The 18,946-nt window shown below is 35.2% G+C and overlaps 1 protein-coding gene across 2 annotated transcripts; it reads right to left on the reverse strand.

Moving 5' to 3' along the window:
• Positions 1-6,353: 6,353 nt before the first annotated feature.
• On the reverse strand, positions 6,354-12,031 carry LOC146954597 (sucrose-phosphatase 1-like). 2 transcript variants are annotated; one of them, XM_085717205.1, is made up of 10 exons: positions 11,737-12,031; positions 11,603-11,651; positions 10,351-10,489; positions 9,971-10,270; positions 9,555-9,656; positions 9,120-9,314; positions 8,534-8,821; positions 7,800-7,986; positions 6,983-7,029; positions 6,354-6,675 (listed from the first exon to the last, which is right to left on the reverse strand). In XM_085717205.1, exons 3-10 carry the CDS (start codon positions 10,408-10,410, stop codon positions 6,583-6,585), a joined length of 1,272 nt encoding a protein of 423 aa, XP_085573331.1. In that variant the 5' UTR covers positions 10,411-10,489; positions 11,603-11,651; positions 11,737-12,031; the 3' UTR covers positions 6,354-6,582. The 2 variants fall into 2 exon arrangements, with proteins under 2 accessions (XP_085573331.1, XP_085573336.1); XM_085717210.1 differs by lacking the exon at positions 11,737-12,031 and having other exon boundaries at positions 10,351-10,498; positions 11,603-11,727.
• Between the last annotated feature and the right edge of the window lie 6,915 nt (positions 12,032-18,946).

Below are 18,946 nucleotides of genomic sequence, written 5' to 3' on the forward strand. Positions count from 1 at the left end.
TGATTCGATTAATTATGATATGATTCATCAATTCATGAATCGATTTAAAATGCACAGGCGTTGAGGAAAAATGACATAAACATTTCTTGATACGATTCAAAATAGTTTGAATCGAATCAATTTTATAGAAAGTCATTTTGACCATGAAAAATGAAGATTTTTACATACAAACAACACAGACAACAAGGGACCATAGGACACAAAGAGGAAAGAATTGTTAGGTACTTTAACATGATTCTAGGCTATAACTACCAATATTTAAACATCATCCAATTAAACTATCTAATGAACATCATAAAAAAAAGCCTATATCTACACATAACTTCATTCTCCCCATTTTTAATGATGTCAAGCAATGTTGATGATGTGGTCTTAGGTCCCCCATGAAACATATCATAACAAAAAGACCAAACAAGCAAGCAAGAAAACATGACAAAACATGGCAGCATATGTATATATGCATTTATGGGTAATAAAGATGGTATTCTTCATCAACATAGATCTCCCTCTTTGACAACGTCAGAAAGAGATAGTAACCAAAATAGAAAATAATGGGGAAGAAGAAAAAAGAAAAAATTAGAAACTTGTAGGCATGCCAGCACAAATACAAACTATAGGCATGCAAAGCAGAGAAATAAACACGATGTTGTCCAAACCAATGAGAAGAAACATTTATTGAGTCATAAATAGATGGAGAGATTGAGATCTTACCAAATTAGAGAAATGTAAGGAGTGTTCCTAAGGAAGACATGGTCAAAAGGTAATAAATATTAGGTCTTTTTAAAACAAGAGGTATCTAAGATATCTAGTTTCCTACTGATCTTGAGGAAAGAGTCGGATGGTAGAGGTTTTGTAAAAATGTCAGCAAGTTGACACATAGTGTCAAAATACTCAAAAGTCACATGATTCTTTTCAACATGATCCCTAAGGAAATGATGCCGAATCTCAATGTGTTTAGTTCTTGAATGTAAAACTGAGTTTTTGGTATGGTTTATAGCACTAGTGTTATCACATTTAATTGGAACACAACCAAGTTTTAAATCACAGTCGAGTAGTTGTTGCTTGAGCCATAAATCTATGAGAAACAACTACCAGCCACCACATATTTAGCCTCAGCGGTAGAAAGAGCAACACTATGTTTCTTTTTGCTATGCCACGAGATTAAACTATTTCAAAATAAATGACAAGTCCCACTAGTGCTCTTTCGGTCTGAGTTGCAACCGGCAAAGTCAGAATCTGAAAACCCAAGTAGACAACAAGAACCCCCCTTTGGATACAATAGACCAAAATGTGTAGTTCCTCTTAAGTAGCGCAAAATTCTTTTAACAGTTGTTAGATGGGATTCCTTAGGGGAGGCTTGGTATCTAGCATACATGCAAAACTCTAAAGTGGATATCGGGTCTACTTATTGTTAAATAAAGCAAAGAACCTATCATACTTTGATAACTTTTGTTGTCAACGTCAATGCCAAACTCATTCTTCTCTATTAAAACAGCCGAGGCCATGGGAGTGGAGATAGACTTGCAATCTTGCATGTCGGATTTTTGAGCAACTCCAAGGCGTATTTCGTTTGGCTAACAAATGTCCCTTCCCTGGCTTGATTTATTTGGAGCCCAAGGAAGAAAGTGAGCTCCCCCATGAGAGACATTTCTAACTCACCCTGCATGAGCTTGGAAAATTCTCTACACAAACTTTCATCAGTTGACCTAAAGATGATATATATCATTAACAAAGACTTAAACAAGTAGAATATCTTTTCCTTTTCGTTCACTAAACAAAGTGGTGTCAAAACTTTCACAAGAAATTCCTTTATCCAATAAAAACTTGCTCAACCTCTCATACCAAGCTCTAGGAGCTTGTTTGAGACCATAAAGAGCCCTTCTTAACTTGTAAACATGATCTGGAAATTCATGATCTTCAAAATTGGGTGGTGGTAACACGTATACCTCTTCGTTTAGTAAACCATTTAGAAAAACAGATTTAACATCCATTTGATATAAATTAAAGCCTAAACAACAAGCGAATGCCAAAAGGAGACGTATGGCCTCAAGACAGGCTAAGGGGCATAGGTCTCCTCCTTTTGCCTTATTTCTTGTGATTATTCCATTTTCTTCCAATTTGTTCTTAAAGACCCATTTGGTTCCAATGATTGATTTTCCTTTGGGCAAGAAACTAACTCCCAAACTTCATTTCTTTTAAATTGATTTAGTTCATCTTGCATAGCAAGAATCCAATTTTCGTCAATCATTGCTTCCTTTATGGTCTTAGCTCAATTTGTGAGCAGAAAGTAGTGTAACCACATAATTTTTTTACCTGAGACCTAGTACTTAAAGATAGGATTCCTTATTGCTTTAGTTTATGTTTTGATGATGTCTAGGATAGCTTTTTTATTTGATGATGCTATTTTATGTTAATTAGCTTTAGCTTAGAAACTTGTTAAAGCACCTAGCAAACCATGTCTCATTGCGTCATGTGATTCCTTGATGTCTTGTGTGTTGTCATGTATAGGAAAATTCTTCCGTTAATTGCTTGATTCGATTCATGATTCATATCAAGAATTCCTTTTGTCCATTTTCCTTGTGTCACTCCCTTGTATCGAGTCAAATTTTCCTGAATAGTATCACAGTGAATCTATTCACAGTTTTCTTGAATAGTATCACAGTGAATCTATTCACAGTTTTCGTGAATAGTGTCATAGTGAATCGATTCACAGTTTTCCTAAACTCTGAATCGATTCAAATGTTGACAACATCAATTTTTCACTTCTTCCCTGCCTGAATCGATTCAAAAGAGTTTGAATCGTATCAATCTTCATATGGGGATATTTGAATCGATTCAAATAGTGTCTGATGCGCATCAATCTTCAATGTTCATCTGGCTTGTCATTTAGCTGTCTGAATCGATTCAGACATAAAGTGAATCGATTCACTCTGTTGTTTTTGACCTAAATTTTGCACTTGCCATCCTTATATATATATATATATATATATATATATATATATATATATATATATATATATATATATATATATATATATATATATATATAGACACACACACACACACACACACACACTTCCTCATAACACCCCAATTATTGAATCGTTTGCAACTTTTCTCTCTAGGTCTCAAAAACTCATTGTTCATAAATTCTTCAAGATTAAACATTTTTTTTAGAATCACTTTGTTCTTTGAGTCACATTGGTTCTCTAGGGTAAGTTGGTTCTCTCAAGAAGATTGATTGGGCTTAATCAAGGCTTCAAAGTAAAGTGAATAATCTCATTCCACCTCCAAAGGACCTGGGGGTCTTTCTAACCGTTCTTGAAGTCGAAGGGGATTCGTTTACCGAACGTAGCATTAAAGACTTGAGTGAAGAGTTTGAAGGGGTGCACATGTATTCAAGGATTCGAAGATTCAAGGAGCACCAAATTCAAGGGTTACTTGGAGTTTGGGGGAGTGTTTGCATAAGGGTTGAAGAATTAGGTTTAATTTCAAGGAACTCTTGTAAACACATTGTAATCAACATTTGTTACTTAGTGGATGACCTTGGTGAAGGCGTACTTCATCAAGAAGAGTAGACGTAGCTCTAGCGAGGACGAGAAAGAGTGAACTACTATAAAATTATCGGTGTTATCTCTCTTCCCTATCCTCTTTACTTTTTACTATGGCATGTGATTAATTGAATAATTGTTAGGATAATTGCTAGTGTTGATCTAAGTTGTTTTTCATTGAAAATTAATCTAATTCATTGAATTAGGTTTCATATAATTTGCTTAGATCAATTGATTACAAAATCTATTCAATTCTTCAATTACACACGTATTGTGTTTTAATTTGATAGCTTAGTAGTTTTGTTCATATAGGTTTGGTTTGAAATTGTTATAAGTTTTGTACATTGTTCAAGGTTGATTAAAGTTTGATTGTATAATAAGATTTTTATCGTGAATCTCTTAATTCTAAGATTAAATCTTACTGCACATATATTTGTCTTTTTGATTCATTGTTTGTGATTGTTCTAGCACGATTCCAATAGTCAATTTCGTTAAAATTGGTTTTTATTAAAACTCCGGAAAAACTTTTCAAAAAGCTATTCACTCCCCCTCTAGCTTGGTAACCTAATAGCCATATAGAGCAACAGTACTTACTCCCTTCTTGATGTCGCTGAGAATATTTTCCAAAGGGTGGTCTCTCGTGGTGATCCAATCATGAGAAGACAGTGGTGAGGTTTCTTGTTTTTCATCCTCGTGAATGTATTCCGCAAATTCCTTATCCTTGTTGTCCTCGTCTTTCAGATGAGCTTCTTATTGGTCATCATCCTCGACAATATCCTTAGTGTTTATTCCTACAACATCAAAAGAAGTACCTTTCCCAACCACTTAGGGAGGTGTCTCATCAAAAGCAACATGAACGGATTCCTCAACAATGAGGGTCCTCTTGTTAGTAGATGAGTATCCCAAGAAGATACCCTTATCCAATTTTTCATTAAATTTACCAAGTTTATCCTTGCTATTGTTTAAGATAAAACATTTACAACCAAAAACCCTTAGATATGATAAGTTTGACTTTCTTCCTTTAAGTAGTTCATATGGTGTATTATCTATAATTGGTCTAATGACAACCCTATTTAAGACGTGACATGCGGTATTAATCGCATTCGCCCAAAAGTACTTAGGAAGATTCATTTCATTTATTATTGTCCTAGCAAGCTCCTCTAAAACTATGTTTTTCCTTTGAACGACACCATTTTGTTGAGGAGTTTTAGGTCATGAAAAATTGTGTGAAATGTCAAACTCATCACTAAAATCTTCAAAATGGTGGTTGACATACTCACCACCATGATCACTTTTAAGGGACACAATTTTCAGGGAAAATTTATTTTGAATAACCTTAGCAAATTTTGCAAAAGCATTAAAGGTTTCGTCTTTGCTATACAAGAAGAAAGTCCAAGTAAATCTAGAATAGTCATCAACAATAACAAATCCGTAATAATTTCCACCTAGACTTTTTGTTCTTGAAGGACCAAAAAGATCAAGATGGAGAAGCTAGGTTTTGAAGTAGAAACAACATTTTTTGGTTTGAAAGATACTCTAGTTTGCTTCCCCTTTTGACAAGTATCACATAAGACATTTAGCGTCACTTAGTGATACATCATCTAAATCAAGAACATATACATTATCAACTCTTAAACCCTTAAACATAATTCGTTGTCATCATTATGCTCAATGATGCAACCATGGGAGTTGAAAGTTATAGTAAACTCATTGTCGCAAAATTGACTAATGCTAAGGAGATTATGCTTAAGCCCTTCAACAAGAATTATATCTTTGATTGTGGTTGTGGAGGGATTTACCACAACACCCTTACCTAGAATCTAACCTTTATTATTGTCACCGTAAGAGACAAACTCGTGTTCCTTTATTTTAAAGTCGATGAACATGGATGAGTCTCCCATCATGTGTCTTAAACAACCACTATCTAGATATCATTTTCTTCTAGTGGTCGCAAAGCACTCCTACAACATTTAGGTAAGATTTAGCTCCCCAACATACGTTGGGTCCTTGGGATTAGTGAAATAAGTATATTGTTTTGGTACCCATCCCATTAACCCTTTCAGAACTAAAATTTGCACGGCAATGAGGTGTGGTGTACCCAACTTCTCTACAATAATGACACATAACTTTGTGTCCATGAACTTTGTTATTTCGATGTTTGTTTTGAAACTTATTTTTGGAGGACCTTTTGGAATGAGTTAAAGTTATTTGATCTTTTAGCAAAGGTCATGGGAACTTGAGGCTTGTTCTAGATATCTTCATGTAATTTAGGACAAGCTTCACATGTCCTGATATCCTTAGAGTTAGGAGTTTTTGGTACATTAATATTATGTGACTCTTTAGTAGGAATTGCTCATTCTTTAGAGATGCATGCTCGAATTCGTATAAACTTTTATTTTTTAGAATTTCTTAAGTCTCAGAAGTCATATGAACTTAAATTTATTACACGTCTGATTGTATATAAAGTGTAAAAACAATCTTATTTATTTTTAAAACTTTGTTTGCAGAAGTCTCTTTCTTGTGTGATTGAACAAAAGAAATATCTTACTTGTGTGTTTGAGCAAAATGTAATCTAGTGAGATTATAGTGAAAATCCCTTGAAAGTGTAAAGGGACTCTAACCTCGGTTTGTGAGGGAAATTAGGATAATTGCTTGTGTTATCTCTTGCTCTTTGTGTTTAACTTATTTCACTTCATAACTTTGTTTTAGACCGCATAAGGGCACAAGTTAACACCACCCCATAACAAATGATGCAACTGCAGTCAATTAGCTTTATCTTTAACTTAAATTAGTTGAGCTATCTCACACCATAAATTGACTTGTTTTGAAAATTTTCATCCAACTGTTTTACACTGTAGAATTTAGTTTCTTCTCTTATTAGTCTAGACTTCTTTCATCAACATTTCAGGTTGCCTTGACAGAACTATTATTACACAAACAAAATACACCTCGCAGCTTGGTCACCTCTAAGGTGTGAGTGCAGATTTCAATGTCCAATACTCAGCTAAATACATTGAAAAGGTTAACAGTATTAGATAAACCAAGAAGTATCATCCTTTCCTTCTAAACCATCCAACCAAGTCTGATGTAAATGCATCCAGGTAAACTCATTTGGTGCTTCAACCTGCCAAAAATCCACATGTTGGTAATTAATAATTAATAATTGGTAACATTTATCAAAATATTCATATAAAACATTTTTTTTTTTTCTTTTCGGTTTTTGTCTCTCGTGTGATAGTCATCTATTGAATGATGACGTGGCACGACCATTTCGCATGTCATGCCATGTCAGTAACACAACGTCACTCTCTGTTTGCAAAACCTTTGAGTTCATCAAAACCTTGAGTACAAATGAGAGATAACGTCGGGGACCAAAGCGCGCTATTAAATAAAAAATAAGAGCAGATACTTAGAAAGACTTGAGTACTCACCTTTGAGTTCATCAAAACCTTTGTTAAACAACACCTTAACTCAGTCCCTGATTTGGATGACAGAAATTAATAAGTCAAAGAAGAGCAGGACAAATTATAAAAGTCATAAAACCAAATTATACTTAACAGCCTTAGATAAGAACCCTTAAGTACAATTTGAATGAGCAAAAGGAAAATCAACATACTACATTGAATTTGGAAACTTAGAAGCATGATCACGGATGAAAATCGGACAATTACTCGTATAACAATCATTCATCGTATAAATCCGGTTCTAGTTTCTGCAGAACGAGCACTGATACTTCCCACAGAACTGGTCATACTTTGAAAGCAAATACTAATTGTATTTCTAATATCAACCATTCATAGTACATGTAACTTGTGCAATATGCGAGAACACATTTTAAAATTGTGCCAAGGTAAAGATTAAGGTATGAAGGACGCAACACGTTAATGCTTAGAAGATACATGTCAAACTGATAACTGTATTAAGCAATAACAGGAAAAGCAAAAGAATATATGATGAACACAAAATAGCACTCTCCTTTACAAACTAACTAACCAATTGCTCAAATACCTCATCACTACTCTAATTCACCTTTGTTCTATCCTAACACGTACTTTCAGATTCTTTAATTTCCATCTTTAATTGATGTCTCAAAATGAAAAAAAGTCAAATAATTAAACAGGAATGTCAAACATTCCCACAATACTAGTCCATTCTTGCATATTCAAACCCTTGTGAAAAACTCATGAAGGAAATAAAGAAGCAAAGTTATAAAAAAAAAGACCATGGAGAGTTAGAAAATAATCTCACCAGATAACTCCCACTTGTCAAAGTTGACCAGCCATGAGCCCAAACTAACCTCTGCAAAAGATACACGATCAATCCAAACTCGAAAGTCTAGGCCTCGCTTCTCACCGAACAGCTTTGGTAAAGTATCAATAATTTGCTGCATAGGTCGTTCAACTCCTGAGGGATGGACAACATTCCCAGTAGAATGCTACAGACAAACAAAAAATGTGAGAAAATAGCATTGGCAGTTTTACTCTTTAGGTTCACAAAATCTACATCACTTAATTTCAAGTTACAAAAAACATGTCCACCCATTTAATGTTTCATATAATCATATATAGAAAATATTTGGCTATATAAAATTCTGCATTTATTAGACCATATATGTCAACTGGAACTTCATTTCAGTTCTGAATTATTCCAACTCCCGGCCCAAAAGTAAGGCTGCTAAAGCCCTCGTTTTAGGCCCACCAACAATCAATTACTTTTCATTAGATTTTACAAGCAAAATGGCCACATATTCTAACAACTAAGGTCCTATATATTCTTTTTTTTTGAAGAGGCAAGGTCCTATATATTCAACCTTGCTTTAGGCCCCACTTACTATTAAAAATAATTCGGCCGGCCTTGGCAAAAGTCGGCATTTGGTATTCATGCATGCAAGATCAATTCAACTCTGACTGACCAGGCTTAGCAATGGATTTCTAATCAATTTTGCGACCATACATTAAATTCGAAAATTGTATCAAACTTACAAATATTGATTTTATATTTTGTATATACTGCTCAGAATTATCAACATCTCCACGCAACCATCTCTCGTATAATAAGTAGAACATCACTACTTCATGGCTAGGACTAAGAATTTTAATGTTTAACATTGAGTCTCTAACATCTCTTGGAGACACATTTGGACCAAGAGTGAAGTTACCAATGGCTTGCATAATACCAGCTGCACATCTCTCCGTTGCATGAATTATTTGTGCATTGTCCCTTGCATTTTCAGCATACCATTCAACCAATTCTTCTTGCGCATTACCGACCTGTAAATATGCGAGCAATTATTTTTCACCGTATAATCATAATTAAAAATCACAATAGACAACTGTGACAAACATGGTTTTAAATTGTGGTCTGGAACTGAAAATTGTGGCCACAATATTGCAGATTTTGAAGTCTCCGCAACAACTTCGCAACTGCAATTTCGACACCACATTTTACAGCAATATAAAGGTTCACATTGTAACCACAACCACGACAGCAGTCACAAATTAAAAACACAGCAGACAAATGTGGGAGTATATAAATAGAAAATTTAGTAATTTTCATAATGTTACAAACCATGACACCATACACTTCAGGTACATTGAACAGTTCGGCATCATTTCCAGAATCACCACAAACAAGAGTGTTGAGTGGTCGAATTCCATCAGCTTTTAATTTTTCGAGCAGAAAAGCAAGGGCCCTTCCTTTGCCAGCTGCTTGTGGTAATACATCCAAAGCAATACTATTGCTATAAATTATTTTCACATCTAACTGGAAAACAAAGCAGTAATTTCAGAAGTAAGAAAATCTCAAATACAATAAAACTGTGGCATTTTAAAAGTAAATTAGATTAAGACTACTTGATCAGCCATATTAAGCACCAACCATAAAAAAACAAAATGCAGGTAAAGCTCTCAAACGAAGCACACAAATTTCTACCAGTAAGGTTGTTTATGAATTACAAATTACAATCTTATCCCATGTTTCTATGGATAATGACAATAATCTTACCCCACGTTTTTCCAAACATTTTGAGAGAGCTTGCATGACTTTTGATGCCTTCCCTTTCTCCAAATTGAAGCTAACCTTGTGAGGTCGTTGCTCTGTCTCTGACTGCAGTTATTCTAGAAATTTCAAAGACAACATACTGATAATTAAATATAAATGCTCTTAAAATAGCAAATACAGCACTGCATTTAAGGTCATTCTCCCTACATGATTCAACATATAAGAATTTTGATATACGATAAAGGGTAGCCTAATGCACGAGGCTCTCACGGAGAGGCTGATTCTAGCTTCTACGGTTTGAATTGACGACCTCCAGGTTACAATGCAACAACCATAAGGTTGCTTCAAGGCTCACCCAAGTAATAAACGATAAGCATCTTAATAATCATAAATTAACAGAATACATGATAGATACGTACTTGACTAACTAGCTCAGGAAACTTGGCTGTTTCTTCCATAACTATGTCCCTGTCCCATTTATGATCCAGATACTGTTTCCACCCGTCATCTGGTACCATTGATTCGCCATATGTAATTTCAGTTCCAACAGACATTATCGTTATATCGGGAGTCAACAAAGGTTTCTGCTTTCTTAACTCTTTATATATAGTAGGTGATCTCCCAGTAGAGAAAACTAGCAGAGAATTATGACGATAATAAGCTTCCCATAGTGCATTAAACCTGAGAAGAGCAAGGTTTTCTGGATCGTCATGGTCTACCTGCAATGAAACACACAGGCTTCACCACATTTCATTTCAAGAAAATTTAAAGTCAGACCCCTGTCGAAATTATATTTTACCATTGTGTAATCAAGATCTGAAACTATCATTAGATTGGCAGAACCATTGAGTCGATCCATAAGGTTTCTCTACTTTTGTAACACTGGAAACCCCCAAAGTTGGCCTTGCAAGTATCTCCACAAATATATATACCTGTAACTATAAATTCTTCAATAGTTTAAGTTCAAAATAATGCACTTCAGACAAGTATCCTAAATTCTCTTTCAAAAACAATAAGAAAAAAAAAATTGAACAGCAAATGAGTCAGATGTTAATCCTTAATTAGTAGAACCGGAGGATCTAAGAATTTGGGTTGAGATTAGCCCAACAAAACTGGCTTGTATACTGAGAGATGCTGGCTTTATCTCATCAAATATGGGACAGTCACTAAACTCCTAACACACAAGAGTGAACATCCAGAGAGTGACACGAGTGGCACGATGATAGTGGTGGTCTAATGGATATTGGACAGGTTATTGTACCATCTTCAAATTTGGGTTGGGCCTAACTGAACTCTTTAAAACCGGCTTGTAGAGTGAGGGATGCCTCCTACTTATAAACCCGTTTTCAGGTCTTATTATCTCATCTAATTTGGGACTCTTAAGAGAGGGTATCGAACCCTTAACCTCCCTATACTCCAACTCCTACACATCCCAAAACTCACCATTTTTTGCTTTGAATGGCATATGTTAGTATGTAAATTGTCATGTTAGTATTTTCTCCATTGCCACAATTCACCACTGTTCAAATCCTAAACTATCTTATCTAACAACCAGAAATATACCCAGATCAAGTGCAAACACAAGAACCGAATCTCACACTAGCCGTACATCTCTGTTTTTTATGAACAACCTAAATCAATGAAGCACGGACACTCCTTGGATTAGACGTGTCTCGATGTCGGACACATGTTGTGTCCGACACCGACACAAATTATTAGCGGTGTCGGTGTGTCGTGTCTGTGTTCGTGTCGTGTCCGTATGTGTTACAATTAGTAGAAGTGTCGTAAAACAATATCAATAAGACTATTTACAACATAATACCCAATTAATTAATTTAACAAATACAAGAGATATATAACTAATATGATGTGTGATCAAGTGAAAGGACATTAAAGTTTCAAAACAAAAAAATCATGATTTCAAATCTAAACAACCCAAAATCTAATCTTCAAGCAAGCATGTTACTAATTTGACCATATACATGCCTAAAAGGAATTGAAAATGCAAAACATAAAATCATCTTTAGAAAATTGTAAATAATATAAGCTACCTTGTTATGACGATTGAAACATGAAGATATATGCGTACATGGACAGAATCTGCAACAGAGTTTCAAATATTAAGGCAATCAAAGATTGAGAGATACCATATTGCAGAAACAAGACGAAAACATTTCATTTTTACCTTGTTGTTAACAATTAACATGTTCCTATATGAAATTTTAACAGGACATACATCAGTAACATCACCATAATTTGCTAGTTACAATCCCTGATATCCTATTTACACTCCTCTGACATCAAATATTTAATAATAATTTTCGAAGAACGTTTGGTCTCATTAATTTGACAGATTCCATTTTCCGTCTTCCAATATTCCTAGTCACCTTTTGTTAGAAAATAAAGAGTACAACAGTCATTTTGGTCTTAATATCCAACGACTAATCACAATAGTCTTTGATTGTGAACTATATTAGTCACAATAATCTTTTTTAAACAAGACAAAATGAAATACATTAACACACGAAAGGAGTCGGCTCTCTAGAACAAGACGTGCCAAAAAGACCAAAACAAAATTACAACACTAGCATCCTCGAGACCAAAACAAATTTACAACACTAGCATCCTCGAAACCAAAAAAATTAAAGATAGTCGTAATAATCTTGTATGTTAAAAGGTTTCGTTGATATTGTAATATTAGTCCTTCAACATACTTACGCATATAATATCAATTCTTATAAATACTTTTTTGAACAAATCAAAGTAGGATATATTAAAAACCAACGGTCTATCCCTCCAACACAAGGTGTGCCAAAGAGAATAACCAATAATTACAACAGAGTTTCAAACAGTAATAATAACAGTTAGCCAACACCCAAACATAAAAGAGTAATGCTAGCAACACTCTCTTTTGAACACACTCTCTAATATTCACTTTTTTATTGGTTTAAATCATTGTGAGTCTATACTTTGAAAATTGAACCAACACAAAGTGGTGGGAGATACATTGATTTCATCCAATAGAAGAGTGAGTGCTAGAGAGATAGAGTTGAAAAGTGAGTGTTGTTAGTATTCTTCAACATAAAAATAGGTTTTGACACCAATCATGAAATTTATAGTAATAAGCCGAAAATTGTGCTTTAAACCACCAAAATGAAAGTAGCTTTATGTTCTCCAAAAGTTTATAAGGTGTAGCTTCTATAGCACGGAAAATTCTAGCATTCTTTTCCTTCTAAATCACTGAAGAACTTGCAAACCAAATTAAATTCATAAAAGAACACCGTGATTTTGCAAGACCTGATGAAGTGACAAACTGAGTAAAGTGGTCGACTATGGTTGAGGAGTCTGCTGAATGGACACCCAACCAATGCCGAATGAGCTGCCAAACCTGACCGAACACACTGCATAACAAAAAAAGATGGTCATCCGACTCTAACAACCTGCAACCAGTAACACACAATTTAGCATCTTGCTGAATAATCTTTCTTTGAAACAAATTCACCTTCGTAGGCAATCTATTCCAAAAAAGACGCCAAGCAAAAATCGAGACCTTGAGAGGAATCTCTTTCCTCCAAAGAAAACCCTTAGATGCCGCAGGGACAGTAGGAATGAAGTGTGACCCTGATGTGCGGATTAGGCATGTGTACCAAATCGTTTACCGAGTAATAAAGTAATAAGTAGAGTATCGTATCCACAGGGATTTTCGTTCAGTCCAAACAATTCACGTTACTTATTTTTAAGTGGACAATATAAAAAAAGATAAGAGTTAGAAAGAGTTGCAATTTTTATCAGTTTGCAACAGAGCAAGTTTACCTGTTTTTGCTTGCAGAAAAGTAAGCAGCGGTTAGGATTATTTGAATCCCCTCAATTTATATTGTTGGATATTAAATAGCAGTCATGTCGCGTTTATTTATCTTAGGTAGAATATACAAGTGATGAGGTCATTGGGACGTGACTAACCTAGAAGGTTGGAAGCTGCATCTGCTGATCACACGGTGATCCTTACTTGTGGGGTCTATAAATCTCGGTTAACTAGGTATATCCCTCTTAAGTCTGGTTGCACCTGCTGATCACACAATGGTCTTTACGTGTGGGGTCTTACCGTCTCTAAGGTAATTGAAAGCATATACTTTATATTAGCTTTCCAAAATTGCCCAAGGAAATGAAGGTCAAGGTTCTTGTAGGTCTATCCATCTATGAATCTTAGGACACTCATAGCACAATCTCTCACACACTTAGTAGTTCTACAAACGGGAAACCCTATCTCGTCTACCTTACCAAGGGTTTAAGAGAATGGTTCTATTAGGCTATGACTTATTTCCTTCAAGTAGGTACTTGTTTCCTTAATTACCAACTAGTTACCTCCTAGGATTAGCAGATTTTATTCAACATTAATAATGTCACCTCCTAAGTACTTACTATTAGGGTCAACTCCCAGACGTTCGGTCAGCGTGAGGTCTCCCAGCCAAAGTCGGCGATCGCCCAGAAGGAAATCCCCACGAAGATCTCCTCCAAGGATGTCGCCACCAAGATGTAACAGGCGCTCTTGGTCCTCTTCCAGTTTTGAAGATGATCGCGATGCTCGCATCGATCGTAATGCTTACGGTCCCTTCGCACGACACCTCCGTGAAGCCCAAATCCCTCACAGAATTGAGAAGCCATCTCAGATGGATTCGTACGACGGAACCATGGATCCTGACAAGCACATGGAATTCATCGAGGCCATCCTCACCTACAGATCGGTGCGAGGCGCCGTCAAATGCAAGCTCTTCGTCACCACTCTCCGGTGAGGAGGCATGACTTGGTTCAAAAACCTAAGGAGGATCTCTATCGACTCATGGGACGATATGTGCCATGAGTTCACTGCTCATTTCACTACTTCAAGGACCCAACCCAAAATGGTAGCGTCTCTTAAAGCAATAGTGTAAGGAAAAAGAGAGCCTCTTCGAGACTACATCGAGAGGTTCAACAAAAAAGTTGTGCAAGTACGAGGTGCCGACGAATCTATGAAGAGGTATCTCATTGCAAAAGGTTTGCGCGCTAGCACAAACATGAAAAAGGTTATTTAGCTCGATCGCTCAAGGACTCTGAGGGAGTTCCTAGCGATCACCAAGACGTACATCAGGTATGAAGAGGAGTTGTACGCTGACATTCTCAACAAAAACAGGAAGCAAGAACTTGCCGCTCAGTCTTCCAAGAAGCCTTTCCATGAGAAAAAGAAGGAAGGAAAGCCTTCCCGTGAAGGTAAAGGACCTGTCGGTCGCTTCACAGAATACACCCCCTTGGCAATGTCCAGGGAAAAGATTCTCGTTGAGATCGAGGTCTCCGAACTGAAGGAGGTAGGGATCAAACCCCCAAAATCTCCCTCGCAAGAGAAGAAATGAGTCGACAAAACGAAGTACTGTTGGTTCCAAAGGTGTCACAGACACTTGACTGACGATTGCAACCACCTGAAGGATGCAATTGAAATCCTCATACAACGAGCCCGGCTCAAGTAGTTCACCAATAACTCCGAGTCGGAAAGGCAAACCGTCGAACTAATCACCGACGGAAAAGATAAGGACGCAGTTGTCGCTATGTCTGTGGAGCAGCTGGATAAGTTCCCAGAGCACTTGGAAATAACTCCATATGCGTGCACTTGGGAACAGTTTCCCACCGTCAACGTCATCACTGGTGGAGTATCAAGTCTCTCCATGGGAGGCATGAAGAAAAAGTTTGAGGAGCTTTTGAGCGTCAACCATCTGGTCCTCCCTGAACAAAAACCTGGGGGGGCAACCACCGTTGGCCTTCTATGTTTCAAGAACTTGCAATTAGAAAAGCCCGTGTCAACAAAAATATAAAGCAATGTTATTATTATTTTTTGAATAATTATACTTTTTTAAAGGGCGATATTATGTTTTTTATAAGATAATTTTTTTGATAGATATAAGATAATTTCTTCTATCTTGACTTCCACGACTTTAACAAATAACAAATAGAGTATAAATTTAGTTTGATATATATTTTTAATCTAGTTAAATACATATAAAAAATTATTTTAAGATCGAGTCATCTAACCGAGTTATCCGGTTTAATTCGATTTAGTCATTCGGTTGAACCACTGACTCGATGGTTCGACCATTGACTCAGTGACCCAGTACCCCTGCCGATTCGATGGCTGAACCGAGTTTTAAAACTATGCTAATAAAGACTCCTTAAATGGACTCCATATGTACAAATCATTTATATATAATTTTTTAATGAAAGTATCTATTAAAGACTCAATGACTACAATGGCAATGCACTAATAAGGTCTCTAATAAAAAAATACTTAAATAGGTCCCACTAACTTTACATTATTATACAAAAATAATTTATTTATTAAAGGCTTAAATAGGTTTTTCGTCCCTGCAAATGTAAGTCATTTGAATTTTCGTCCCTGAAGTTACTAATCCTTCCAATCCGCCACTGCAAATATTAATCATTTGACTTTTGTTCCTAATGAGGTTTTTTTGTTGAGGTGTGCTGTCATTAGCGACGTGGTGCCCATGTGGCAAGTGATGATTGGGCGAGGTGGTCGGCTTAAATAGGTCTTTCGTCCCTGCAAATATAGGACATTTGAATTTTCGTCCCTAAAGTTACTAATCAGATGTAATTAGGACCATTTTTCAAATGATTAATATTTACAGTGGTAAATTGGAATGATTAGTAACTTCAAGGACGAAAATTCAAATAGAATATACATTTGGAGAGTAGTAAAATATACATTATTAAAGTAGTTAAATATAAAAATACACTAACTTATTAAAAAAATTTAAATAGTTTTTTAAAAATGTGGTAGCCTAACTACCCCAAAGATACAGTCTACTCCCAACCCTTGTCCACGTGACAAGTGCCTCATAGAATTTCATTTGCCACACATTATGGATTTAACAAAATAGAACAAAAATATTGATGAAAAACATCTTAGAGACTAAAAGTTGGTAACATAAACTAAAATCAAAATTTTAAAATTCAAAATGTATTTAACTCTTAAATGTATAAGTACTCATTCCTTTAAAACTATTCATTCAAAATTTTAAAATCCAAAATGTATTTAACTCTTAAATGTATAAGTACTCATTCCTTTAAAACTATTCATTTATGCTGTTTTATGATGAGTCATTTGTTTATTTAACCCTTAAATGTATAGGTACCAATTCCTTTCAAAAAATTAATGTATTTTGATAATCATTTGTTTCTAATTGGGAAAGGTTTGGTTAGGTTGTTAGGTAGTCGGTTTTCAGCTTCTCTAAAGGACATAGTGCATTATAGTCATTCATCTGATGGACATATCTATTAGGCCATTCTTTTGCATCATCTCGAGAGTGTCGTCTCCATAACCTAGAAGTGGGAGGAATTGGACAACCATCATTCAAATATATCATCATACAATGGTTGTCATTCACATGTGTTAGACACATCAATCGGTTTCTATGTGACGGTTCACTGCATAGAGGGAAAAGGTTTATGATCGCTCTTTCATAATGGATAGCAGAAGGACCAAATGTTTGTATCTCCGTGCAATGAGAAAACTCATATTCGACATCCATTTATCCGGTGATGTAGGACCAATACTAGAAAAGTTTAGAGCGTCTACGACCTGTTTATATCTCATATCCACCCCAATCAACCGTCGATAGTGCTCATTTTTTTCACCGGTAATCTCTTTCTGAAGTTGGTAATAGATCATATGGTGATCATCAATAGTCAATTTACGTAAGCCTGCTGTTTTGTCTTGGTTTTCGGGTGTCAAACATTGATTACGTTTGAACCTTTTTAACCGGTGATATCTCATTTTTTCTTGGGAAGGGAAAAATAAGCAAAACCCTTGAGAATCGAGGTCCGGGAGTTGTTTTCGCTACGGGAAGGTGTTAGGCACCCATAACGACTATAGTAACCTATAGGAACCGTCTTTACTTTCTACGCGCGCACTTTATTTTTAAATGCTATTTGAAAGTGTTTATTTAAATCTAAGAGTTTTCTAAGTGATGAATTGGAGGGAGAAGAATGTGTTTGAATTTTTATTTTATTTGAATTGAAGGAATATTGTTTCCTTGCCTACATACCCTTTTAAGGGATCAAATCCACCGTAGTTCTCTTCCAAAAATGTTTTTGTTTTTGTTGGTTGATTTTAAGTTTGAAAATTGGAATTTGAAGAATGAGAGAGAGAGGCCTCAAGGGCATAAGATTGTGAAATTGTGAGGTGTGATTAGTGATTTTGGAAAAGAAAGTCAAAGTATGATTAATTTTCATTGAAATTTGATTAAGAAAATAAAAGGAAAAATACAATGGGATTTTGATCCCAAGGTTTATTTAGAAAGTGATTTGAGTGATGTTGTTCATATTTTTTGGAAAATGATTTTTCCTAAGTGTAAATCCTAGGCATTCATCTAAACATTCAATCCTAAACATACATCTAAACATGCATAACCTAAGCGTATACCTAAAGATATCTATGTGATGTGTGTGCATGTGTCGGTGCTTGTGTCAGTGTACATCATTAGAGTCCATTGTCCTTTACATCATTGGCCTAGATACATTCTATGGTCTTGCAAGAAATTTAAATTGCATAAAAGTAAAGTACAAAAATCCCTAGGGTTTTTTTTACATGCTAAATCTTGGCAAGAATTAAATTGCAAGAAAAAAATAGAGATGAATATGAGATGAGAGGAGCTTATGGGATGCATGAAACATGAAATAAAAGGGGTTAGTAGCATAAGACATAATAGAATGGAAATCATAAGCAAAAGAAACCCTAAAAAACTTGACAAAAAGTAATGAAACTCTTAACCTAAAAGTGGCAAAATGCACCTAAAATTTACCATGACATCAAGGCAAGTATATGGCCTATAATCCTCATATCATGCCAGTTTTCTAAAGGTTTTATTACAATCAATAATATGAGAATGATAAGAACACATTCAAGTCAAGATTCATGATATATTTAGGCATATTTGCATTATTTATTCACAAATGTAACTTGTAAACCAAGCAACTAATCAAGATTCACACACAAGCATCAAAATTATGTACAAACAGTAGCTAAATGTTCATAGAATCATATAACATGTATATCAAATAGTCATCAAGAACATAGAATGGAATTGAGCAATTTTTAGAGGTTTCTTCACATAAAATCAAGAAATAATACAAGAAAATGTGATACTATTTTTTTACAAGATTTTCAGTAAACAAAATGCATAGAAACATCACAAAAAATAACAAGAAACATGTATGAAATTTTTTAGGATTTTTAAGGGATTTTTAAAGCTTGAGAACATATAAAACTTCACAAATTTTGACAAAATGGTAAACAATTAACAAGAAAATACTACACATTTTTTAATCAAGATTTAACACATAATAACATCACA

Source organism: Medicago sativa, chromosome 1, assembly GCF_051527215.1.
Source record: "Medicago sativa cultivar Bolivia chromosome 1, Bolivia_mono, whole genome shotgun sequence".
Classification (NCBI taxonomy): Eukaryota; Viridiplantae; Streptophyta; class Magnoliopsida; order Fabales; family Fabaceae; genus Medicago; species Medicago sativa.

Coding starts and splice junctions, on each gene's coding strand:
- LOC146954597 (XM_085717205.1), bottom strand. CDS start 10,410: ATGGATCGACTCAATGGTTCTGCCAATCTAATGATAGTTTCAGATCTT. Junction 9,657..9,970: donor TTCCTGAGCTAGTTAGTCAA/GTACGTATCTAT, acceptor GAATAACTGCAG/TCAGAGACAGAGCAACGACC. Junction 7,987..8,533: donor AAAATATAAAATCAATATTT/GTAAGTTTGATA, acceptor GTTTGTCTGTAG/CATTCTACTGGGAATGTTGT.